The sequence below is a fragment of the Malania oleifera genome, chromosome 2 (assembly GCF_029873635.1).
Source record: "Malania oleifera isolate guangnan ecotype guangnan chromosome 2, ASM2987363v1, whole genome shotgun sequence".
In the NCBI taxonomy this organism is placed as follows: domain Eukaryota; kingdom Viridiplantae; phylum Streptophyta; class Magnoliopsida; order Santalales; family Ximeniaceae; genus Malania; species Malania oleifera.
Genome location: NC_080418.1, coordinates 5044257 through 5071734, shown reverse-complemented (window position 1 = coordinate 5071734; position 27478 = coordinate 5044257). Strand labels below are relative to the sequence as shown.

Here is a 27478-nt window from a genome sequence, read left to right as displayed (position 1 = left end):
CGAACTGGCAAGGCCATCACGTTCTTACAAGTTCTGATATTCAACATTTCCAATCTCCTGCCGCCCCATCCCTGTGTCTCTCTCTCTCTGTCGATCGCTGCTTCAGATCTCGCAGCGATCAATCCTCGATTTGGCTGGTGAATCATCGCTCAAAACCCTTCTTGCAGGGGGTTTCGATCTTTTCTACCGATCGATAATAAGCTTTTGAGCTATCGATCTCGCAATCATGGCTGCTGCAAATGCTCCTATCACCATGAAAGAAGTTCTGACGGTAACATCTTTCTCCCTCGTTACCATTTCACTAATTCAACCTAGATTAGTTGCTCTCTCTTCGAATTCAAGCTCAACTTTTCTCACTGATTCTGTTTTTCGTAGCCCTACACCATTCATCTTTAGGCAGATCTTAGATCTCTTCACTTTCTCTTATAAATCGTGGTTTTAGCTTTAGCTTGCTATTGATTGTCTTAAGTGGATCTTTTTTTGTCAAATTCTGGGTGTATTAGTGTTCCAAGTGTTTCTCAAATTTTCCTTTTTTCGTGGTTGCAGTTGCCTAGCATTGGAATTAATCCGCAATTCATCACGTTTACGCATGTGACGATGGAATCAGATAAGTATATATGTGTTAGGGAAACAGCTCCACAGAACAGTGTGGTCATCGTCGATATGAGCATGCCCATGCAGCCGTTGAGAAGGCCCATTACCGCAGACTCAGCTTTGATGAACCCCAATTCTAGGATTCTTGCGCTGAAAGGTAGATTTTAGAGACCTTTTATGCCTTGCTTTATGATTTGATATGTGTGTGTGTGGGGGGTGGGGGGTTGATCATCTAGGACTTGATCAATCATGTCAATTTACATGCTAAATTACAACTCACCAATTAGTCAATTGATTGTTTCGGTTTTGGATTATCATTAGCGCACCTTCTATGTTGAGCTCCTTACATAGGTATGACATCTTATATTGTGGATTTTGGGTTATGTTCATTTCTTCCATCAGCTTTTAAGTCGATCAGATGATGTTGTCTTGGAGGGTTATCGATGGCATCAACTTCATTGTTTTTGTTTATGGACATTATTTGCATGATATCCTCATTATTTCTTGCTTCTATTCTGAAATGCTCCTGGCAATGAGTTAGTGGATCTTTTAATTGAAACTTTCATGCACTTGCATACTCATATGCACGCTTTTTATCTCTGCTGTAAATGTTTTATTCCAATAATTTATGTGGTATAATGTTTATTCTGCTCAAGATTCAATTAATTACTGGCTTGGTTTTCTTGCTATTGTTGTTGTTCCCTAGTCTGTTGTTGGAGTTTGCGAATCTTTGTCTGTGGATGTTGGGTTAGACAATAGACATTGATTTCAAAGCATTTGTTGATGCCAGTTCATGCATTCTATGATTATGATAGGCATATCAAAAGCGGGATTTTTTTTTTTTTGTGGTTGGGTGGGGAGTGTGATGCATGAGCGATTTTTAATATAAAAATTTGTGTTATTATTGATGGATTAGAAATAGTTTTTCATTTTATATTTACAATGGGACTAATTAACTGTATGATAATTTATTTTGAAGCTCAACTTCCTGGAACAACTCAAGATCACCTTCAAATATTCAATATTGAAATGAAAGCAAAGTTGAAATCTCATCAAATGCCTGAGCAGGTGATAAATTTGGCCCCTTTAAAGCACTTCCTAAGTATTGGATATGTTCTTTTAATACTTTGTACTCAATAAGATTGGCTTGATTTTGGTGGTCTTAACACATGTATGGCACTCTCTAATTAGGTTGTCTTTTGGAAGTGGATTACTCCGAAGATGCTGGGCATGGTCACACAGACCTCAGTATTTCACTGGTCTATTGAAGGTAAGACCCTAGTTTTTTTAAAAAGTATTTTTACAGCCCCCCACCTCGCCCCCCTGCACGCACTGCGCATGCTTAGCTTACAATTCTCTAATTGCGTGTTAACAGGTGATTCTGAGCCTGTAAAGATGTTTGAGCGAACAGCTAATCTCGCAAATAATCAAATAATCAACTACCGCTGTGATCCCTCTGAGAAGTGGTTGGTTTTGATAGGAATTGCTCCTGGTGCAGCTGAGGTGCATGGTCTACTGGTCCCATTGTTGCCTATTCATTTATTTACTTTTTGGGGAAACCTTATTTTTCTCCCTCCTCCCTGCGTTTGACCTGTGTGATCTCTTTGCTTACTCTACCGCTTTGTAAATCGCGTCAGCTTCTAAATGGCATGTATAGATATTTGTAGTAATTGAGTGTGTTCTTTTAGCTATGTTTGAATATTGATCTTGTTAAGTTATCTGACATGTATGAGGTGCTTGACATGTTGATCCAAATGGTATTTTGTGAAGCATTTTATTTATGTTTTCTAAGAATTTTCTAAGGCAAAAATTGTTCTTTTTTTTCCTTGAGCAAATTGATCATGTTGACATGCATAAAAGGTGTGTTGCATCATGAGTTGAGCGTATAAAAGACTCCGTGTTCTTTCATGGTTTTGTATGATATTATCAAAACATCTTTGCTTTTTGAGATTTTTTTGCCGTATAAAAATTCATGCCCTTACTTTGTGGTAGATGTTGGCAAAAAGATCGTAAAATGCCAGTCTTAAAATTCTGTGCGATTGCCTTGCAACAAATAATTGTTCAAAATTTTCTCTCCATTTTAAAGTTGAACAGAAAAATAAATGTGTGATCTAGCATATATATTATTTGTATTGTTGTTGTTGTGGTGGAGAAACTTATGTCCTTGATTGATTCATTTCTACTTGAATAGTTCAAATACTTTCATGTGCTGTCTCAAAGTTTGACACTGGCAGAATCCTTTAGAATTAATATGATTATACCATGTAACTCCTTGTCTCTGTTCTTGATTGTTTTCCTATGTTGTGAATTCAGCCCTGGATTTATCCGTTTCAGAATCTCTTGAATCTGAAAATGTCTATTTTGTATTTTATTCTTTCTTTGGTTCACTTACATTAGCAATATTGGTCTCTGTTGGTTTTGTTGCATCATAGTGGAAATCTATGTATTGAACCATGTTTATTTCTAACTGTATGTAGTTTAAGAATATCAACAATAATAAATATCTGAGTCTGTGATGATAATACTTCACTTTACGTGTTGAACATTTTATTGCAGAGACCACAATTAGTCAAAGGAAATATGCAGCTTTTTTCTGTGGACCAGCAACGTAGTCAGGCTCTTGAAGCTCATGCTGCATCTTTTGCTTCATTTAAAGTTTGATTCTGCCCATCACTGTTGTTGTTTTTTTTTTCCAGGCTCTAATTTTTTAATTTATGGAATTCATTTTCAATAATTTTTGTTATATGCAGGTCGCTGGGAATGAAAATCCTTCAACTCTTATTTGTTTTGCCTCAAAGACTACCAATGCTGGACAGATTACCTCCAAGTTACATGTCATTGAACTTGGTGCGCAGCCAGGTATGCTTAGTATCTTACATTCTGGTACCACCCTTCCCTTTGTGTGTGTGCGCGCATGCACGTGGTAATATTTTGTACAGGTGTCCATCGATTTGAAATTGCAGTTCTGTATTTCTCACTCGGAACCTTGTCTACTTCATAAATTAAATTCCAGTTGTTTTGTTATAAGATTGAGTTGTCAATAAATTTAAATTATTTCATCCTAGACATTGTTAGCAAAATTATGATTGGGATCATAGGATCAGATGATCTTACAGTTCAAGAATTTCAAGAATGGGTAATGCTCCATTTGGTGGGATAGGAAGTATGGAAACAAAAATGATCTTTCCTTAATTTTTCTTTGTTTTAACAAAGAAGATATTAATCTGTCTTTGAGTAAGTCGATATATAACAATGAACAACAAACCAAGCCTTAAGTCCCACAAGGTGGGGTTGGCTACATGAATCATTTTTCGCCAATTTATGCTATTATGGACAATTTCCTCTAACAAATTCAAGCCTATTAAATCCTTACTCACTATCTCATTCTAAGTTATCTTAGGTCTTTCCTTACCCCTTCTACTGGCCATCATAGTAACTAGCTCACTCCTCACTGGCGCATTATTTGGCCTACATTGCAGATGCCTAAATCATCTGAGTTGTCCCTCCCTTATCTTCTATAGTAGCTACGCCTAACTTTCTAGGTATATGTTCATCATTTAATTTATCTTTTAATGCTATACCACTCATCTACCTTAGCATTCTAATCTCGACAAACTTTTTCTTTTTGGATATGTTGCTTCCTAGTTGCCCAACATTCTGATCCATATGGTATGTTGGTCTTACGGCCATTCTATAAAACTTCTCTTTTAATTTTAAGAGTAGTCTACAATCACCCAACACACTTAAGCGCTTCTCCATTTTACATAATCTGCTTTAATTTAATGCATTACATCTTTATCAATTTCTCCTTCAGCTTGCATAATAAATCCCCAAGGTATCAAAATCCACTAGTGTTATTGATTTCTTGGTCGTCAACTCTACCTTTTCTCTAATATTTCTCCGACTACGATTGAAATAAAATTTCATATATTTTGTCTTATTTCTATTAAGCCTAAAACCTTTAAATTCTAAAGCTTCTCTCCACAATTTTAACTTAGATTGTATTCTGCCGCTAGTTTCATCAATCAAGACAATTCATTTGCAAACAACATACACTAGTGTTTTAAAAGGCGAAGGCGTAAGGCGAGGCATTTTACCCCTAACAAGGTGAGGCACAAGTCTTTTGGGAATTTAATTTTTTACTTAAAAAAATATAAAAATAAATTATACATACTAAAAATCATATGAATTTAATTTAATAAATGAAATGAAGCAATTTAAATTGTACCCTTAAAAATAGCTTAAAGAGTCTGAGCTCAAGCTAGCTGTGGGGGTATTGGCCATGAATTACAGGGCCACTGCCACATGCTCAACCAGGCTTTAATATTTAACTCCAAACCTATTGCCTTTCTTGGTTAAAGGAGTTTTGACTCCACCATGATTCTCTCTCTCTCTCTCTCTCTCTGAAGTGAGACAAGTCTGTGAATAGAGATGATTTTTTGTGAAGCAGCTGAGTGTCGAGAAGAGAGACTTTTGTGTGAAGATACAAAGCAGCTGAGCGTCAAAGAGAGAGGCTTCTGTATGAAGATCTGAAGTAGCTGAGTGTCGAAGAGTGTTGAAAATCGGAATTAGGTCCTCGATGTGGGAAATAGATTGCCTGAGAAGACAAGGGCACAGATTTGCAGAAGACCTGAGGTTGGTCGATGATTGAAGTAGGTCGAGAGAGAGAGAGACGTGGTGCTTGATTGGCTGAAAAGAGACAACCCTGTCGTCCTGTCGAAGGAGTCGTCTTTCTGGAGAACATTAACCGATGGAAAGAGAGTATTCGTTGATGTCGTGGAAGCTTTTTCTGCTTCGTAATCTGCACATACAATGGGGTCTGAAATGCTACGCCTTGTCTACTGAGGTGTGAAATGCGAGTTTTTCTAGCCAAAATATGTATGCCCAACTCCAAAATGTGTATGCCTTTTGGGACTTTTGCCTTTTACATTACGCCTAGGGGTGTTTAACCGTCAAAATGCTCAAAGCGCGCCTCAAGAACTCCTTTTAAATCACTGACATACATTGTGGAGCCCCATTTTGGATACTCCTAGTAAGTTAATCCAATCGTCCATCACTAGAGCAAAAAGATAAGGGCTTAAAGCAGATCCTTGGTATACACATATTGTGATTGGAAATTCCCTAGCTCTTCACTTGTAGTCCTAACACAAGTCATTACTCCATCATACATATCCTTATTGATTTCAGTGGACATACTACATACGCCCTTTTTTCTAAAACCCACCATAAAACTTCCTTAGGTATCTTATCACATGCTTTCTCTAAGTCAATAAAAATCATATTTAAGTCCCTCTTCTTTTTCGTAAACTTTTCCATTAATTTTCTATCCTTAAACTTCGTTCTACTACACTTTCCCATAAATTCGTTGTATGACTCATAAGTTTAATTCCACAAATTTATTACAATTTTGAATGTTGTTGTTATTTTTGTATATAGGTATTGAAGTGCGTTTCCTCCATTCGTTTTGCATTTTCTTAGTTTCTATAATTGTGTTAAATAAATTTGTTAACCATATAATTTTGTTATCACTTAGACATTTCCAAAATTCAATTGGGACGTTATCTGGTCCTATAGCTTTTAATTTTTCATCTTTTTTAATATGCATACTAAACTTCTTTAACTCCAATTTTGTGAGTAAGTCTCATATTTTTATCTTTTTCCTCATTTGTTAATTCTAAATTTAATCCTTCTACGTGGTTTTTATTAAATAGCTTACTAAATCAATGTTTTTAAAGGTGAAGATGGAAGGTGAGCCATAATCCTTTTGAGAATCTTATTTTTAAATAAAGATATGTAAACAAATTACATATATTTTGAAAATAAAGAAAATTGCAAATAAAATGCAAGAAATAAAATATAATTTGTAACTATTTGTTGGCCATTCAGAAGATAGTAACTTGAAATCATTATATAAATCATGTCGGGTGATAGCTATAACATTACAAAGCTCAAACAGTTTTCAAGACCCCAAAATTTAACTCTCAATTATTTTGAAAGTTTGAGTTTAAAGAGTTTTAGAAATCAACTCATATTACACAACATTCTTTTATATAAACATGTTAAAAATTTTCTAGCCAAATCTAACATGAAGCTTCAAACAATTGTAAGCCTCAGCTAAAAATGCTCAAAAGGTGTGCCTTTTATGCAAATGGCAAGCTTCAATGTGTATTGCGGTTGCCTTTTGGATTTAGTATTTTAAACTGAGTCTCGAGGCATTTTTTGAGATGAGTCTTGATTGAGCCTTTTAAGATATTGGATATTGACCCAAATAGAAAATTGTATTAGAATTGTAATTCCACTACGATCCTTAACAGCTAACTTTGGTTGTAAAATTTTGAGTTATTTAATTGGATTTTTAAATCATTGCAATTGTTGTTTTGTGCTTTTTTTAGAAGTTATTATACGTAATTTGTAGAATCTAATCATCTATTTATTTTAGCTAAACAAGTGATTTTGACAACCTTGATCAAAACTATTATAATATAGGAAAAGGCATTTGTTATTGCGGAAATTATCCTCTAAAGTTCAAACAAATGTGTTCCTGCTTGAGTTTTCAAATTGGAGAAGAGAGCGATTAATGCCTTTTATATAATTTTCCTTTACAAAAATTGACCAATTTTGTCACCCTACACTTTTGTTGTGATGCTTTCCAATGTTTTCTTCATCCTTACCGGGCATTTGCTTCCTATCTATATTATGCATCTGTAAACTGTTAGCATACAATTTCCAAACATTATTTAAGGTAAAATGCTACTTTTATTCTATTCATTTTGTTCCTTCATAAGAAATTTTCACGCTCTGATAATGTGCGACTTATTGTTAGGAAAACCTGCATTTACCAAGAAACAGGCAGATCTATTCTTTCCCCCAGACTTTGCTGACGACTTTCCCGTGTCAATGCAGGTGCGTATAGAGATTCATTAAAAAATTTTTATTGAGCACCTGAAAGATTAAATATTAATTTAGCCTTCCCCTTTTGTCTTTGGTTGATGACAGATATCCCACAAGCACAGTTTGATATATGTCATCACAAAGCTTGGACTTTTATTTGTTTATGACCTGGAATCAGCTGCTGCAGTTTATAGAAATCGAATTAGTCCAGATCCCATATTTTTGACAGCAGAAGCATCGTCAATTGGTGGGTTTTATGCCATTAATAGGCGGGGCCAGGTGTTACTTGCCACTGTAAATGAAGCAACTATTGTGCCTTTTGTTAGTGGCCAGGTATGTTTAGAAGTTCTTTTTTCCCACTGCCTATCGCAATCAAAATGTTGTATGCTAAATTATTATTTCATTGGATTTTGAATGTTGTTCCATATTTTTTGCAGTTAAACAATCTGGAGCTTGCTGTCAACCTAGCCAAAAGGGGGAACCTTCCTGGTGCAGAAAACCTGGTAAATTTAGGCTTGATTTGAATTTGTTCCTTTTTCCCCATACTATTATTCTAAAAGTTGAGGTTTCTCTTGACTTTGTTGATTTTAGATGGAGCTGTGTCTTTGAAGTGAATGGTGAAAACTTGGCTAGATCATTGTTTTAGTGCATGTACTCTATTAAAATAATTGAATGAAGATAATTATTATCTCTATTGTGCTTTGATAATGGAAGAGAGGGCTTTTGGTTGGTTATCCATCACTTTAAATTACAATTATAATATCATTGAGATCTACAACACTAGCATTAGGTTTAGAATGTATGTTAAATGAAATATCCAAGTAACCCTCTGAGCTTGGGGTATTTAATAAAGGCCATAGCAAAGAGACTTTTATGACCAGTTAGAGTAAAGCCTCAACTTTCACAGATTAGTAGGATAAAATAGCAATCCCAAGACTAGCTTTCCCGGACAATGTATATTGTGAAATGGTGGCACTATAAAAAATCCAGAAAGGTAGATATCTTTGTTTTCTGCACTATACAACTCAACTCTTTTTTTTTTTCTTTGGCTTTACTATTCTCTCTCTCTCTCTCTCTCTCTCTCACACACACACACACACACATACGCACACACACACACACACACCCCGACACCCCCCCCATTTCTTGCAGGTTTGATACCTGCATCGCTTTGTGGATTATTTTCTTATTAAAATAATTGAATTAACAAACTTGTCTCCTTGCATCATTACACTCTGGATTTTGAAACCTCTGAGCACTCTCCACTTCAGGAAAAAAATGGCGTTATGTATAAAGTTTGTCCTTACAAATCCTGACACTTTGTTAGGTGCTTATTTTTCTACCTGTAGTATCCCGTATTCTTCAACAGAAAATAATGTGTAGTAATGCCCATAGAAATAATGGAAACAACTGGCTTGCAACTAGTTGTCAGTGATGTGCAAGCAAGTTATGCTTGAATTCTTAACCATATGCAGGCATGCTTTGGACTTCTATCGCATATTAAAACTTCCTCTTACGGCATGTGGTTGTTTCATAGGTTGTCCAACGATTCCAAGAATTGTTTGCCCAGACAAAGTATAAGGAGGCTGCAGAGCTTGCTGCGGAATCGCCCCAGGGAATCCTTCGTACTCCTGACACTGTGGCTAAGTTTCAGGTATTTGATAGTTTTGTATTTTTTGTTATAGATGCAATTTCCTCACTCTGGATTATACTGTTTACTGTCAATGGTTTGTTATGTGCACTTTATTTATTTCTGGGTTAAGAACACAAAATTCACTTTCTATATTTTGCGATTAATCCTAGGACTTTGTATCCATACAAAAGAAAGCCCACTAGTCCCCTAAAAGTATTGAGTTAACCCATTTTATCTGAGTCAATCCAAATGTCTGCTAGTGGTGATTTTAGATGTTAATTTTTTTACAGGTTTTTTTTAATTTTTGTAGGCTTTTTGGATCTGTGAAACCTCTTCTTTTGTTACCATTCCCGAGACATATATAGCTGGCTGTTATTATGCTTACTAGGTTAGAGAAGTTTCATAGGCTTTGCAGGTTATATGCCTTGTATTTTGTACAAATTGATTGTTTAAAAACTACCCATTTTTTCTTTCTCTAGGAAGAAAAATTCTTCAAAACTTTTTTGTTAAGTTTGATGAATCATCTTTAACTTTTAGTTATATTTAAAAAAACAATCTATTTATATTGAAAACTTTTTAAGAGTATTGAATTACCAAACGTATTCTTTTAAAAAACAAAAGAACTCACATACCATGAAAATGGATTATTTTGGGGAATACAAATTATTATATTTTTACCGTAATGGGTTTTAAGATAATTTTCTTGAAATTTGGTTGATATTAGTAACTGATTAGGACAGATGCCTTTTTGTATCTGTTAGAGGTTATTTATGTCTTTTAGTATTATTATTAAGTGTGTTAGTATGTTAATTAGTGAGAGTTAGTAAGGGTATAATCATCATTAGAATATAGTTAATTTGTATTATAAATAGAGGGAGAGACCTATCTTCAAGTTAGGTCATTCAGTTTAATCAAAATCTCAACATGGACTTAGGGCGTGATCCAACCTAAACCCTATTCTTCTTAGCCGTTGCTGGAAAAGTCATTCCCGCAGCTGTCCTTCTCAGATCCATCTCCGCCCCTCATTATTTCACAAAACCAACCATATACCCAAACACAGAATCCTTTGAAGCCTAACCCCACAAGACCCCATCGCTGGAGGAGCTCCCACGCTCTGCCACATGCTGGCCAAATGCCAGCAGTTCCGATTTCCGGCCACCTTTTTGTTTTTTTTTTTTCCTCTGCCATGTTTTGATTCCTTCTCTAGACAATATTATCAAGCTGTTGGGCCTGTTTTTAGCTCAAAAATCCAACCCTTTTCGACCATGCACTTGTGGTACTCTGTTAATCTTTGTTTGGGGTTTGTGAAGGCTTCTTTATGAATTTTTTGGAGCAGTGGCAGTGTTTGTATATCCAGTTGTGAGGCTGTGGCAGTGCTATATCTGTCAATGAGTCGTTCACCTCATTCGTGGTTATGTCGGTGCCTCACATAGTTTGTGATTGTCCCGATTAGTTTTGATTGTTCTTCTTGTTTGACATTGGTGTGGCTGCTGAGTTGTGAGTGTTGGGATGGAATCCTTGAATCCCAAAAATTTGTTTCCTACATTGCTGCCGCAGATAGCAACTCAAAAGTTGGATGGAATGAACTAAGTTCAATAGTTTAAAGCTGTTTGGTTCATTTAGCAAGATTAGGAAAATCTGATCACTTGCTCCAATTTGATCCTTCTGATGAGGAGAGAAAAGAAGTGTGGGTTCGAGAAGATGCCTTGATTGTTTCCCTCTTTGGAATTCGATGGAACCACAGATTGCACGGATGTGTATGCATCTACATACGTGCAAGGAGATTTTGGATTATGTCAAGCTTCTATACTCTAGTAACATTACACGTATGTATGATTTATCCCAGGAGTACTTTTAGTTACAACAAGTAGATAGGAATTTTGCAGATTATTGTAGATGATTTTGGAGAGATGAAGTGTATTCATGAGGAGCTTAACATCGTGCAACCTATAACTTCCGATGTTTGTGAGATGTAGAAGTAGAGAGAGCAGATGACACTTCTTCGTGTTTTAGCGGATTTGAGACCTGAGTTTGAGGCAGCCCGGTCTCAGTTACTTAGTAGTGCCAAGTTGCCATCATTTTCCGATGTTTATTCTCGTGTCTTTCGTGCTTTCTTTAGCATGCATTCTCCTGTTCTTGCATCTAACTTTGCGAGGACAGCTTTTGCTACATAGGGTGATTCTAGTTCTCTACCAAACAACTGCAAAAGCTATTGAGGTGGTTTGAGTGGTTGTGGTGGTAGAGACGGACAAGGTAGACGTATTCCTCGCAAGTGCACTCATTGTGGATGGAGTAATCATATTATTGAGCAGTGTTGGGATCTCCATGGCAGACCTTCCCGTGTTGCCATTGCAGCAACCATCGACTTCACACCTTTTGGGGCAGCCAATGCAGCCATCACCAACTCTTTACCTTTGGGGCAGAGTGGGGGGCACATACTGTATCCATGTTAGAGGAAGAGTATTTCAAGTTCCAACATTATCAAGCGTCACAACAAGCTTATCTTCCCATTGCATTTGTTGCTCAAACAAATAATCCCACGGTATGCCTGTCATCCAGTTTTTCTCATTTGGTCCTCTTTCCCATTACTTATAAAAAGTGAGCCACCGGTTCAGGTACAAAATACTATCATTACCGACTAGATCATTAGACATCCAGCCCGTAATCGCAACAACCCAATTGCAAGAGCGGAGCTCCTAGTCCTTGGGTCATAGACTCGGGTGCCACTGATTATATCATAGGTATACGTAGCTTCTTCTCCACTCTTCAATATCCTGCCAATTTACCTTGTGTTACTTTTGCTGATGGATCCACCACTGCAATCAAGGGAATTGGGACTGTAAATCCCACTTCTTCTATTTCTCTTCCTTCGGTTTTGTATATTCCCATAGTTCCTTTCAATTTTATGTCCATTAACAAAATTAATAAATCCATGAATTGTTCAGTGACATTCTTCCTTGATTCTATGGTTATTCATAATTTGAAGACGAGGAAGATGATTGGTGAAGGGTGCTGCTGCCACACTATTCCAATTTCATTGTCGCCTTGGTCATCCTTTATTGGAAAGTTAAAATATCTTGTTCGTAGTTTGAGTTCTATGTCTAGTCTTGATTGTGAGTCTTTCCAGATGGGAAAGTACAATCGTGTCCCTTTCGCTTCTCGAGTCAATAAACAGGCTGCAAGCCCTTTTATGTTAGTTTATTATGATGTTTGGGGCCCTAGTAGAGTTGTGTCCAAGTTGAGTTTTTGGTACTTTGTAACCTTTGTGGTTGATTATTGAAGAATGACTTGGTTATATTTAATTAAAGATCGTTCTGAGTTATTTCATGTTTTTTGTGCCTTTTTATTTTGAAATAAAGACTCAATTTGGTTTTGCTAGCTTGAATACTTCGAAGTGATAATGCTAAAGAGTACTTCAGTGCACAATCCACTACTTATATGACTCAGTTTGGTATTGTCCATCAATCATCCTATGCCCACACTTGACAAAATGGGGTTGCAGAGAGGGAAAATAGACATATTCTTGAAATCACTTGCAACTTACTTCATCAAATGCATGTACCTAAAGTGTTTGGAGTGATGCTATATTTACTGCTTGTTATCTAATCAACAGGATGCCATCCTCTCTTCTTATTGGTAAAATTTCCTACTCCATTCTATCTAATCAACATGATGCCATCCTCTCTTCTTATTGTTAAAATTTCCTACTTCATTCTCTTTACTAATTCACCTTAGTCTCTCTCCTTCCTTGTATATTTGGGTGTGCGTCCTTCGTTCATCAACTAACTTTTGGGGTGGATAAGTTGGATCCTCGTGCTATAAAATGTGTCTTTTTGGGCTACTCATATACCCAAAAGGGATATCATTGTTATAGTTTTGTGTTGCATCGCTTCTTTGTTTCTGCCAATGTTACCGTCTTTGAGTCTACACCTTACTATACCCAGTCCCTGAGTGCTTTTGAGCTTAATGAGTCTCTTCCTTTGCCTAATCTTCCAGATTCCACTTTGCTGTCCTTGCCCAACCGACCATTTAAGTCTCCATGTAGTTTGAGTCCTTCTCATCATCTTGATCATCTTAATTTGCAAGTGTATTCACTACAACGGCTCCAAGAAACAGAGGCCCCTCCCCCCCCAGCTTGTACTACCACGCCTTTGGTTTCCTCATTTGATGATCATACTCCCCACGATGTATGGTCTGGAATATTTTGATACTTTTTCTCCAGTTGCCAAACTTATATCAGTACATCTGTTCATCTCCTTAGCCACTACTTGTCATTGGGCTTTGCATCAGTTAGATGTAAAGAATGTCTTTCTTGCGTGGTGACCTTGAGGAGGAGGTTTATATGGAGCAATCACTGGTGTTTGTTGCTGAAAGGGAGTCAGGCTTAGTGTGTCACATCAAGAGGCTCTCTATGGTTTAAAACAGTCTCCCAAAGCATGGTTTGGTCATTTTTGTGTTGTACTTGAATTTGGTCTTCGATGATGTGTAGTCAAACATTCTGTATTTTATCGTCATAGTTCATCGGGTAGGATCCTTTTTTTGTTGTTTATGTGGATAGTATTGTTATTACAGGTGATGATGATAAAGGTATTTAGAGTCTCAATTTTTTTTCTACAAACTAAGTTTCAAACCAAAGATTTGGGACCGTTGAAATACTTCTTGGGTGTAGAAGTATCTGGATCTCGTATGGGTATTGTTTTGTCGCAAAGGAAGTATGTTCTTGATGTGTGAAATTGGATTATTGGGATCTAAACCGATTGATACACCCATGGATCCTAACAGCTAGTTAGTGGTAGATATGGGTGATTTGCTACCTAATCCTGGACAATGTCGGAGACTTGTTGGAGAGTTGAATTATCTCACAATCACTCAACTGGATATATCTTTTTCAGCAAGTGTTGTGTGTTAATTTCTAGATTCCCCGAGGACAAGTCATTAGGACACCGTAATTCACATCTTGAGATATCTCAAAGGTGCACTTGGGAGAAGTCTTTTACATCGTGATCAGGGTCACACTTAATCCATGGATATACAGATGTAGATTGGGTTGGGTCACCTTTCGGCCGGAGATCCACAACTAGGTACTATATCTTGGTTAGTGGTAATTTGGTTTCTTAGGAGAGTAAGAAACAAATTGTGGTGGCTAGGTCAAGTGTTGAATCAGATTATAGAGTTATGGCCCACACTACTTGTGAACTTGTTTGATTGAAGAACTTGTTGGAAGAATTGGATATTTCTCATTCTCAGCCTATGAAGTTGATGTGTGACAATCAAGCTGCTCTTCATATTGCCTCCAACCCGGTCTTTCATGAGCGGACAAAGTACATTGAAGTTGATTGCCACTTTGTTGGGGAGAAACTTGTGTAGAAGCTCATTTCTACCGCTTATGTGAAGTCTGATATGTAACTTGCTGATTTGTTTACCAAAGCATTTGGGGGTGCTCGTGTTAAATTTATTTGTAACAAGCTAAGTCGCATATTACATTTATGCTCCAGCTTGAGGGGGAGTGTTAGAGGTTATTTATGTTTTTTAGTATTATTATTAAGTGTATTAGTATGTTAATTAGTGAGAGTTAGTAAGGGTATTATTGTCATTATAATGTATTTAATTTGTATTATAAATAGAGGGAGAGACCTATCTTCAAGTTAGGGCATTCGTTTTAATCAAAATCTCAAGAGTATTCAAACTCACATGAAAATTAATTTGATGTTGAACAAAATTTATTGAATTACTTTTTTCTAACTATCCTAAGATTATACATGCAAAAGGGTGATAGCACATGCTGCACATCCTAGTGTGTGAATCAGGAGACAACTTTCTCTAACTTATATAAATTATCATTTTCTCTTGCAAATTTTGTTTATTAAACTCAATTTATTATCCAAAAGAGAAGATAGAATAATGCCATTTTAAAAAAATTTAGTGTAGTGTAGGACATCGTAAACTAATAACTAATTTCTACACACTAATTAAAGTCTTTATATATCACATTGAGGTGCATTGTGTGAATTCTGTTCAACTTATTTTTTGTTTGTGTGTGTGTGTGTTAAAAAGAGAACAATGTAACATATTATCATAGTTTTAAAATTTGGACCAGTGACCAACTTGGTGAAGGGGGTCTGCCGCACCAGTTTGACCGGTAGATCAAACCAATGGTTGAACTGGTGATGTTATCATAATATTATTATTATCATTAATAAATTTAGTCAATTAGAGTGAAAAGATCATCTCTAGAAATATTATAGTTGTTGTTGTTGGCAAAAAGACCAAGATGAAATTTTGTGTAACTTACCTATTTTTCTAAAAATATATATTTGAAAGAATATTATTATATTATTATTAGAGGATTGATCGAATAAAAAAAATATTTAAGCTCAACATGTGTTATATGCATCATGGTTTATGTGTATAATATATATGATGTGTTACTAAAACAAAAGGCGTTATTTGGCCTGTTGGTGAGTCTTTAGTTCTTTCTTTGGATACTGGAATCAAATCCCAGCAGCTCCAGTCCGCATGTATTTTTTTTTCCCCTAGTGTGAGGACTGGGCCTGGTTCAGGCTGGTTCTTCCCGGGTCAGCCAGTTCCCTACTAGTTCATATAATTTCCAATTCCTAGCCATAACCTGGACCGGCCAGGTGATCGGTTCTGGTTGAACCTGGTTGGATCAGCTGGTCTGGTCTGGGTTTGAAAGCCGTGCATATTACATGGATACAGTAATAATTGAATGTTAATTTTTGGTAATGTTATTAATAGGAAGTAGATGCAAGTATGATTAAATTCAATAATTTTGGATGCTCAAATTTTATTTTTTTTTCAATGAGCAAAAGCAGTCAACTGTGTTACAACATAAAAATGATTAATTGTTTTTTGGGGTAAGTCAAAACTAACTCAGTGGGGTTTTATTATTTTATACCTTCATTTTTTTGGGCATCCCCTATTAATCTCTACAGTGAAGAATTGACGCCATTGTTACCTCTCCTAATTATTTGTTCATAAATATGGGCGCATGTGAGGTTCTCATTTGCTTATAATGCTTGTGTTGCAGAGCGTTCCTGTGCAAGCTGGGCAGACACCACCATTATTGCAGTACTTTGGAACTCTTTTAACTAGAGGAAAGCTGAATGCTTTTGAGTCGTTGGAGTTGTCACGCCTTGTTGTAAACCAGAATAAAAAGAATCTTTTGGAGAACTGGTTAGCAGAGGACAAGCTTGAATGTAGCGAGGAACTTGGCGATCTTGTTAAGGTTTATTCTGGAAATTTACATTGAGCTTTATATGATGCTTTATTGTTCTATGATTTTTACTTATAATTTGGTCTTTGGTAGCAGTAATAGTAGTTTTATTTGGAATTTGTTATTTTTTTTTTCTTCATTCAGAGTCCTTATCTTTTTGCTTTATGAATGAACTTACTAGACATGTCCCAAATGAGGTTGAGTGTTGTATGTTGTTTGCAAATGATATTCCCATGATCGATGAAACTAGATGTAGAGTCTCATCTCAGTGGGAATTATGAGTGAACATTAGAATCCACAGGTTTTCAAGATATTTAATAGTAAGGCAGAATACATGAAATACAATTTAGTCATTATGAGAGGAGTAATGGAGAAAATATTAAGCTTGATGGTTAGGAAATTCTTAGTATGAGTACATACGTTGGATTTATTTTGCTAGCTAAAGGAGAAATTGAAAAGAGGAGGTGATACATGGTTAAAAGCACAATGGTTGAAATGGAGAAGTGCTTCGGTCATGTTGTGTGATCGTAAAATATCTTTAAAATTAAAAGGAAAAGTTTAGTAGCTATAAAACTAGCCATGCTTTATGAATCAAAATGTTGTGCAGCTAAGAAATAACATTCAAAAAGGAAAGGTTTCTGTACAAAATAAAGGAATGAACACAGTTGTGGTAAGGTACGCATGGCACCTGCACAAGGTAGCGAAAGGATGATTAAAAGATTGTTTGGACAGTTGCAACGTAGACCAATGCTCTATGGTATGGGTGATTTAGTAGTGTTACTTGATAGGGAGAGGGTGGTTAAAAGATGGTTTGGGCACTTGCAACGTAGACCAATGCTCTATAATATGGGTGATTTAGTTGTGTTACTTGTTAATGGCAGAACAAGGGAAGAGGTTGGCTAAAAAGAACTTAGGCCCAGATTGTAAGGATTTGATACCATTCCAACTTTATGAGGTTCTAGATTGTATGTAATGACAGAAGAGGATTAATAGAGATGTTTCTTGTAGTGGTTGTTACCGTACTTCATGTGCTTAGTTAAATGTGCAGTCGTCGTTGAAAATGAATTGAGATACGAGATCAATTTTACATGCTCTGGATTGTGGACAATGATCACACAAGTCATCTGTTGTTGCTTTGAATAATTTATCATATTTATTTTAAAATTCTAAATAAACTAAAATACTATGTTCCTGAATAATAATATTCTAGAATCTAGAAATATGACTCCAATAAAATACTTAAATGAAAATACAATTAATTCCCTTGTTTTTTTTTTTTTTTTTCTTTTTCAAGGTTGCACATTCCCTAGGTACTATGATGGGGTAATGACTAGTGTTAGGACCATAAGGGAAGTGTGGAAATTTTCAATCGCAATAGGTGTATACTGCGGTATGAGTGCCTGCTTTTTTGCTTCGTTGTGCATTATCCAAATTGAGATCCCATATGTATGTTGTATGCAGATGATTGGTGAAAACTAGAGGTGGAGTGGAATTTTAACTTGAAATTATGGGGACAAGTTTAGAATTTAGAGGTTTCAAGATAAGTGGAAGCAAGGCGGACTCCAGGAACTGCAATTTTAGTCATTCTAGGAGGAATAATGGAGGAAAAGTTGGACTTGATGGTCAAGAAGTTCCTAGCATGATTATTAAAATCGCGATCTAGATCGTAGGATCGTACGATTCTACGATCCAGATTCACCCAAACAATCCAAGTCGCAGCAAAAATCAGAATCAAGTAGAACTCGTGGTAGAATCGTAGAATCGGAATCATAAGCAGAATCTTACAGATCCTACTCTGTTACCTGGATTGGGAATTTTTTTTTTTCCCTTTTTGGACTTCAATAATGTGGCCCAATACATGTTTTTATTTGCCCAAAGGCCCCAAAAGGTTTATGTTTGATCCAAAGTCTTCTAAAACTGGGGCAAAATGGCTCCCAGCCTCCCATCAGTGAGCAGATTCAGCAAAATCTGCACCTGATTTCCCTGGAGTTTGTCTCCTCAATCCTCCACTCCTTAATGAAATTCAGCAACCCTGCACCTGAATTTCTCACCTGTTCGACAACCAGAGAGCCCTCCTTCTGGTGACTGGTGTTTGATCAGCAGCAGCTAGCAGTCTTGCTGTTTGATCAACAGTTCTTTGGCGTTCAACAACCAGAGTTCCTGGGGTTCGACAAAAACTCATTCCTCAGTCCTCTTCCTTCTTTGGTGTTCAACAAGAACACATCAGTCCTCTTCAACTCAGAGTTCTTGTTTGATCAGCAGCAGCCAAGAAAAGAGCCAAGCCAGCTGGCCCAGCAGAGCTGCAGAGGTATGCTTTGAAACAAAATTTTTGCTTCTTGAAAAGACTCGATAGTGAGCACTGTTTTTATCCTTCTTCTTCTCATTTTCTTGCTCTTCTTCTTTTTCTTCTTTCTATTGTTTGAACTTTTTATTGTTTTTGAACTTCTTATACTTCCTAAGTTACTAACCAAGTTTTTAGTCTTAATACTTGTCATAAAGTTCCACATATATAATTTTTTAATATTTATTTTACATTGAAAGCAGAATCTTACAATTCTCAATCTATGATTTGTTCCTGCAGACTCCTCCAACGATCCCACTTAGAATCTCGATTCTAACAACTTTAATTCCTAGTACTAGTAGATTTTGTTATCTTGGATTTATTATTCAAGCTAAAGGAGAAATTGAAGAAAATGTAAGCATGTTGGTTTAATGGATAGGTGCATCAGGCATGTTTTGTGATTGTAGAATATTTTTAAAATTAAAAGTTTGTTTCTTTGGGACAGATATATGACTTTCTAAATGGAACTAAATGTTAGGTAATTAAGCAAAAACATGCCCAAAGAGTAAGAATTGGCAGGAAACACTTTGGATTGGGTGAATTGGTGGGAAAGGATTAATGTAGCCGACCCTACCTAGTGGGACTTAAGGCATGTTGTTGTTGTTGCTGTTGTATGCCCAAAAAGTAAAGGGTTGGATCTATAAAGATATAAAGATAATAGGTTGTGTTACCTCAAAAGAAAAAGTGAGGAATAAGCACACCAGTGGTCAAGTAGGTATAGTAGTTGTAGAAGACAAGGGAAAGAGCGACTAACATGTTTTAAGCACTTACACTGTATAGACCAAACAGTGCTTCATTTAGGATGGGTGATTTAGTTGTTATTAGAGTTGATTGGAGTGGGATGGGCTGACCTAGAATAACTTGGAGAAGATAGCAAGAATTTGATTACACTCCAACTTTTTGAGGAAGTTGTGCCTATCATGTGGAATGGTAGAAGAGGATTCAAATAGCCAATCCCACCTACTAGGACATAATATCGGGTGGGGGTGGTGGTGGTGGTCGTTGCATTCCCTTGATACTATTTTCCAAAATTTAAAAATATCCCTGAATAAAACTAAATCTCCTAATTAATGCTGAATCCACTAATTAATGTGGAGACTGCTAAAACAAAAATAAAACCAAATTACATTTTTAAAATTTGAAAAAAAAATTGCAAGTCTATGCTTATTTGGTTGCATCAGCACTGCCTCTTTTGCCTGTAATATTAATATTGTGGACCATTGCTGATTGTAGACGGTTGATAATGACCTTGCGCTGAAAATATATATCAAAGCTAGGGCAACTCCAAAAGTTGTTGCAGCATTTGCTGAAAGGAGGGAGTTCGACAAAATTTTAATATACTCGAAGCAGGTGATATTCATTTACATTTTTATCATCAGATTCTTTTAAACACACTTTGCTGTTATTTAAACATTATTTTGTGAAGTATGTTGATTGCTATCAGATTATGTGCATTATGAGCATCATTATTTAACTTATTTTCTGGTTGCTTCATCAATGCACAGGTTGGATATACACCTGATTATTTGTTCCTGCTGCAAACAATTTTGCGGTCAGATCCGCAGGTATTTTCAGTCTTCTAAGCATAAAAGATTGTTGCAGTAATCATGTTGGCTCCATGTAATTTGTATTTACCAAGTACTTTGTAGCACATGAATGCTAGTTTACTTTTGACACTCTTTTCAACTTTTGTAATTGGTTTTTACTACTTTAGAATGGAAATATCACCTAATTATGCCTCAATTTCAAGTACTGTAGCTTTTTTGCACCCTGATTTTAAAGTTCGTGGATGGCAAGCTTCTTCTCAAATTCTTCACAATCTGAACTTAATTTAAGCTCATTTTTTTATGTTAGATGATTTGACAACTTTTTCTTTCTTTGGGTGGCAGGGGGCTGTTAATTTTGCTTTGATGATGTCTCAAATGGAGGGAGGTTGCCCAGTTGACTACAACACAATTACAGATCTATTCCTTCAGGTTCAGCTAGTGTTTTAGTCCTTTTAGGTTCAACATCTTCATTTAATCGTAGGTTTGAATATATATTAAGGTTGTGTTTGAGAACATGGATTTCAAGACTTGGATTTGGATTTGTGTGGACTTTGACGAGATTCAATACAATTTTTTATTCTTTCTGTCAAATCCCATACAAATCCAAATCCAACTCCGAACTCCAACCCCCAAACTTAGGATAAGCTTTCTGCAATCCCCCCCCCCCCCCCTCCTCTCCAGGGTGCTATTATCAATTTTTATACCACGACAATGTATTATCTTTTATGTTGCCATAAATTGCTGGTTTCTGTTGTTGCTCAGAGAAACCTGATTCGGGAGGCTACTGCTTTTTTGTTGGATGTGCTGAAGCCAAATTTACCTGAACATGCATACCTTCAAACGAAGGTTAATCTTTTTGTTCTTAAAATTATTATGTTATTCTTGTAGTATTATCTCATCTGTCCTTACTTGTATGAGTTTAACTTTTTTTTCTTCCTAATTCAGGTTTTGGAAATCAATCTGGTAACATTTCCAAATGTGGCAGATGCTATATTAGCCAATGGTATGTTTAGTCACTATGACCGTCCTCGAATTGCACAACTCTGCGAAAAAGCTGGTCTGTACGTGCGAGCTCTGCAGGTAGAGTTTCATCTTGGAACCTAATTGCATCTTACAGAAAATTGTCATGTTCTGTACTGAACACTTCGACATTCTTGCAGCATTATACTGAATTGCCTGATATTAAACGTGTCATTGTGAACACACATGCCATTGAGCCACAGGTTTGGTACTAAATGCTTATACAGTTTGGTCCTGTGTGAAATGTAGTATTTCTTATAAATTTATGTGTTTACAGTCTCTTGTTGAGTTCTTTGGAACCCTTTCCAGAGAGTGGGCTCTCGAGTGTATGAAAGACCTTCTACTGGTCAACCTTAGGGGCAATCTTCAGATAATTGTGCAGGTAAACTACCAATTTTACAGCTGTTACTGATTTGACTGAATCTCAATTCTTTAACTGAGGATTATGCATGCATATCTTTGTAGACTGCCAAAGAATATTCTGAGCAGTTGGGTGTTGAGGCATGCATTAAAATTTTTGAGCAATTCAAGTCGTATGAAGGACTATACTTTTTCCTTGGGTCATATTTGAGCTCCAGGTACTTTATTTTTTTTGCACATAAAAACCAGAATTTGATATTTGTTGCATGAATATCTCTGTTTCTGATTGTTTTTCCTTGGAAAAGTGAGGACCCTGATATCCACTTCAAGTACATTGAGGCTGCTGCCAAAACTGGACAAATCAAGGAGGTGGAACGTGTGACTCGTGAATCCAATTTTTATGACCCTGAAAAGACTAAGAACTTTCTAATGGAGGCCAAGCTTCCAGATGCACGCCCTCTGATCAATGTTTGTGACCGTTTTGGTTTTGTTCCGGACCTAACTCACTACCTATATACAAACAACATGCTTCGATATATTGAAGGTTATGTTCAAAAGGTAAAACTATTCTAAGGAGTTTAGTTTCATCTCTTACATATCTATGTCATATGGTCAGATGGTTTTATATCTTGTTTAGCTGAGTCAATGTCAAGCAGACCTGAAGTCATTTCATTATTTTCATTTCTGTGGATGATAGGTCAATCCTGGAAATGCTCCTCTAGTTGTTGGGCAGCTGCTAGATGATGAGTGCCCTGAGGATTTTATTAAAGGTCTTATTCTTTCAGTTCGTTCTCTTCTTCCAGTGGAGCCCCTTTGCGAGGAATGTGAAAAGAGGTGTGCTGTTTTTTTTATCGCGGCACACTTACCTAATGTTTTCACGCCCATTCTCATTACTTCACTGCTCTCTCTCTCTCTCTCTCTGTGCATTTCTCATTTCCCCACTTTTCTTTCTGTTTGCAGGAATCGTCTCCGTTTGCTCACCCAGTTCTTGGAGCATCTTGTGAGTGAGGGAAGCCAAGATGTACATGTCCACAATGCTTTGGGCAAAATTATCATAGACAGCAACAACAATCCAGAGCATTTTCTCACCACCAACCCATACTATGATTCACGTGTTGTGGGTAAATATTGTGAGAAGCGGGATCCTACCCTTGCAGTTGTTGCATACCGTAGAGGACAGTGTGATGATGAACTTATCAATGTCACGAATAAAAACTCCTTGTTCAAACTGCAAGCCAGGTTGTTTATTTTTCTTGTTAAAATGTCTTTGGATATCATAAAGCTCTCCTTTGGTGTTTCAGTGGTGTTATATGATCTTTTTCTATGTTAGGTATGTGGTGGAGAGGATGGATTCTGACCTCTGGGAGAAAGGTCTTAGTCCTGATAATGAGTATAGAAGGCAGCTAATTGATCAAGTTGTGTCGACTGCTTTGCCTGAAAGCAAGAGTCCAGAGCAAGTTTCAGCTGCAGTTAAAGCTTTTATGACTGCTGATCTTCCACATGAGCTGATTGAGCTTCTTGAAAAAATTGTGCTTCAAAATTCTGCTTTTAGTGGGAACTTCAATTTGCAAAATCTGCTGATCCTAACTGCCATCAAAGCTGATCCATCAAGAGTTATGGATTACATTAATAGGTTAGACAACTTTGATGGACCTGCAGTTGGGGAGGTGGCTGTGGAAGCACAATTGTATGAAGAAGCATTTGCCATTTTCAAAAAGTTCAATTTGAATGTTCAGGCTGTGAATGTCCTGTTGGATAATATTCGGAGCATTGAAAGAGCTGTTGAATTTGCATTCCGCGTTGAGGAAGATGCTGTCTGGAGTCAAGTTGCCAAGGCCCAACTCAGAGAGGGGCTTGTGGCTGATGCAATTGAGTCATTTATCCGTGCAGATGATGCCACCCAGTTCTTAGATGTCATTCGGGCTGCTGAGGATGCAAATGTGTATCATGACTTGGTGAGGTACCTTCTAATGGTTCGGCAGAAGGCCAAAGAACCGAAGGTGGACAGCGAACTCATTTATGCCTATGCTAAGATTGATAGGCTGGGTGATATTGAAGAGTTCATTCTCATGCCGAATGTTGCTAATCTCCAAAATGTTGGGGATCGCTTGTATGATGAAGCCCTATACGAGGCAGCAAAGATCATATTTGCATTTATATCTAACTGGGCTAAGCTGGCTTGTACGCTTGTAAAGCTACAACAGTTCCAAGGTGCCGTTGATGCAGCTAGGAAAGCAAATAGCTCAAAAACATGGAAGGAAGTTTGCTTTGCTTGTGTTGATGCTGAGGAATTTCGCTTGGCTCAGATATGTGGGCTCAACATCATCATACAGGTATGGGTTTTGTTCAACAATGCTTTAGAGGTTGTCTGTCTTGGAATCTTATTATTTGCCCCTCCCAGGGCATGTTCTCTAAAATTTTGAATATTAAGATGCCTAGTTAAGCAGGGGAAAATTTTAATTTTTTCTTATAATTTTTTTGGTATTGCAATTTTCACAGAACCATTTTTGTTCATGACAGTCTTTCGCTCTACTCAGAGCATGATGCTGCTGTTTGAATACTCCTTAATTTTGTGTTTTAATTATTCTAGGTGGATGATTTGGAAGAAGTCAGTGACTATTACCAGAACAGGGGCTGCTTTAATGAGCTCATATCTCTTATGGAGAGTGGTCTAGGGTTGGAACGAGCACATATGGGGATTTTTACCGAGTTGGGGGTTCTATATGCAAGATACCGTCCTGAGAAGCTTATGGAGCACATTAAACTGTTCTCAACCCGCCTCAACATTCCCAAGCTCATACGTGCTTGTGATGAACAACAACACTGGATGGAGTTGACTTACCTGTACATCCAATATGATGAATTTGACAATGCTGCAACCACTGTCATGAACCATTCTCCTGAAGCATGGGACCACATGCAGTTCAAAGATATTGTGGTAAAAGTAGCAAATGTGGAACTGTACTACAAGGCTGTGCACTTCTACTTGCAAGAACATCCTGATCTTATTAATGATCTCCTTAACGTGCTCGCCCTTCGTGTGGACCATACTCGCGTCGTGGACATAATGCGAAAGGTTGACACATTGCCTAACTTACTATATACATTTTCACTTGCTGATGCTTTTTCTTCTCATAGTTGGAAAAGAATGATAAAAAATCTAACCATGTGTTTGGGAGCTGGGAATTCAGACTTTGGATTTTTGTTTGGATTTGGACAACATGTAGTACAAAAATGTATTGAATCCTGTTTAAATCCACACAATCCAATGCCCAATGTTTCCCGACACAGCCTAGAAGAATTTTGTCAATTATTTCTTGGTTTTTAACTTAAATCTTCTTGAGGTTCAGGCTGGTCACCTACATCTTGTGAAGCCATACATGGTTGCTGTTCAGAGCAACAATGTCTCTGCAGTTAATGAAGCTTTGAATGAGATTTATGTAGAGGAGGAGGATTATGACAGGCTTCGTGAATCAATAGATTTGCATGATAATTTTGATCAAATAGGTCTTGCACAGAAGGTGAGTAGATAACAACTAATTTTTTTCATGTGAGGATGTGCAAACACGGTCTAATGTTGCATACTTGCATCTGGACAGGTTGAGAAGCACGAGCTTCTTGAGATGAGGCGCATTGCTGCTTATATCTATAAGAAGGCTGGCAGATGGAAGCAATCCATTGCTTTGTCAAAGAAAGACAATCTGTATAAAGATGCGATGGAGACATGCTCGCAGTCTGGTGACCGTGAACTATCAGAAGAGTTGCTTGTTTATTTCATTGAGCAGGTGTGACTTTCATTTATTCTCGTCTTTTGAGACATGACATGAACTCTTATGGTAGATCAGGAATCTGTTGTTATTTATTATATAATTTCTTTTTTGGTGCAAAAAATCTTATAGTTGGGCTGCTGAATATTTTCTCTTATCATTCCCTCAAGTATCAAACAATTTATGTTATGTTCTTGGTTGTCCTTAAATTGTGAGCTCCTTTATAATGATAATACTATAGAAAATTTACCCATCATTGGGGGGTTTCCCTTGAGGAAAAAAATTTCAACCGATGTTCCTGACCTCCCAAAAATGTTGGCTGTTAAAACTTTTTTAAGCCTCCCCCACAAATTGTTTGGTTAATTATGGAAAAGCTGTTAAAAGTAGTAATCTGTATTTTTTAATGTACTTGCAGGGAAAGAAAGAGTGTTTCGCATCATGCCTCTTTGTTTGTTATGATTTGATTCGGCCTGATGTTGCTCTTGAGCTTGCGTGGATGAACAATATGATTGACTTCGCCTTCCCATACCTCTTGCAGGTTATTTTTCTAGCTTCTCTAAACAGATTTTCTCATTGATTAGCTTCAATTTTCTTCACTTGTTTCTTTTTCTTTTATTTATTTATTTTTTGAATACATATTCATTTCTATTTTTATTCCCTTACTTTCCCATATAGTTTATTCGTGAATACACAAGCAAGGTAGATGAACTTGTCAAGGGCAAACTTGAAGCTCTTAATGAGGTAAAAGCTAAGGAGAAAGAGGAGAAGGACCAAGTTGCACAGCAGGTACAATATCACTTGTTTATTCCTCCTCTTCAGCAGATTGTGTTTTTCTAAAGATCTGTCTCAGCCTGATGAGAATACCCATAAATAACCCAAATGAATTATGCATTTCACTTTTGGGGCTTATTGTGAGGGCCACCTTATTAAAGCTTTCCTGGTCTCTGACCCATTTTGGGCAAGAATGAGGCAATGGAAATGCTTGAAAATGCTTTAGGGGAGGTCCTTCGGAAAACAAATTGGTTGGCTGAAAAATCAACATGAAGTGGAGGGATTCAATTTGACTTAGTCCCCATCTAGTATCTGTGTTCTCTCTTTTTCATTCCTTGCAGACTTTTGATAAAAGAGAACATAAATAGAAAAGAACTGAAAAATCTTCTTGTGTGCTCACGTGCAGAATATGTACGCTCAATTGCTGCCGCTGGCTTTGCCTGCGCCACCCATGCCAGGTATGGGCGGAGGTGGAGGTTTTGCTCCCCCACCACCAATGGGTGGGATGGGAATGCCTCCAATGCCACCATTCGGCATGCCACCGATGGGCTCCTACTAGTTCCTGCATCAACGAGGATACACATGAACTGTGGAACATCAGCAGCCTGCTTTTCGATGCCGTCAGCCCAGCCCGAAACTCTTGAAATGTCCATGTTGTTCTGGTAGTCGGATTCATTTTTTGCTCCTGTCTGGAGGGTTTTAGTGTAGCAAATCGCCCCCACCCGTGCCTGGTTGAGGCACATGCCCCTTCTTTGTTGTAGAGTTGTGGATATTTCTCCAAATACATAAATTTTCGGTAGCAGACGCATTTCCCCTAACACCCCCTCCCACAAGACAATTTCTATGCTGGCTGAGTAGTCAGCCTAGATCACAAAAAGGAGTGGGGGTGTTAAATGTTCCATACTGGAAGGCTTGACTAAAAATTTGCCAATTGTAGTAGTTTTGTTTTTGGGTTTTTTCCATTTTTGACCAGATTGACACATGTATAGGTCGCTGTAGTTCTGTTTTGTGGAGACAAATTTTGTTTCATCCATGGGTTATGGGTATAATAGCGTCTCTTTTGTTGTGGTCATTATTGATGTTTCTCTTCCGCAATTCATTGAATTGGTAATTTATTTTCACAGGAGTATTGTGGAGTAGGGACTGGAGGGTTGTATTTGAATCCAGTAGGGGTATTTGAATTGTATTTAATTCAGAAATTTTTATGTCGAATGCAACATGAACTCTTAAATGATTTTATAATTATTGCACCCGTGCTCTCGCCCTGTAAAACTCTTAAGTTGGAATTCAATTAAGCTTGATTTGATTAGAGTAATTTCA

At 37.0% G+C, this 27478-nt stretch overlaps 1 protein-coding gene across 1 annotated transcript; it reads left to right on the top strand.

Moving 5' to 3' along the window:
* Positions 1–27230, top strand: LOC131147975 (clathrin heavy chain 1-like). The gene is made up of 30 exons (XM_058097678.1): positions 1–271; positions 547–751; positions 1574–1662; positions 1786–1864; positions 1970–2097; positions 3151–3249; positions 3345–3453; positions 7418–7497; positions 7591–7818; positions 7923–7988; positions 9023–9139; positions 16167–16364; positions 19927–20043; positions 20199–20258; positions 20583–20669; positions 21003–21086; positions 21186–21320; positions 21401–21463; positions 21538–21642; positions 21726–21838; positions 21926–22178; positions 22318–22454; positions 22581–22859; positions 22951–23953; positions 24211–24696; positions 24971–25141; positions 25220–25405; positions 25803–25925; positions 26063–26173; positions 26565–27230. The coding sequence occupies exons 1-30, from the start codon at positions 227–229 to the stop codon at positions 26715–26717; spliced, it is 5109 nt and encodes a 1702-aa protein (XP_057953661.1). The 5' UTR covers positions 1–226; the 3' UTR covers positions 26718–27230.
* Positions 27231–27478: the final 248 nt, after the last annotated feature.

Bases quoted from the DNA above. Each gene is read 5' to 3' on its own strand.
- LOC131147975 (XM_058097678.1), top strand. From the start codon at position 227: ATGGCTGCTGCAAATGCTCCTATCACCATGAAAGAAGTTCTGACG. The intron at 20,044-20,198 runs GTGATATTCATT...ATCAATGCACAG, and splicing joins TTTTAATATACTCGAAGCAG to GTTGGATATACACCTGATTA. The intron at 21,839-21,925 runs GTACTTTATTTT...TCCTTGGAAAAG, and splicing joins GGGTCATATTTGAGCTCCAG to TGAGGACCCTGATATCCACT.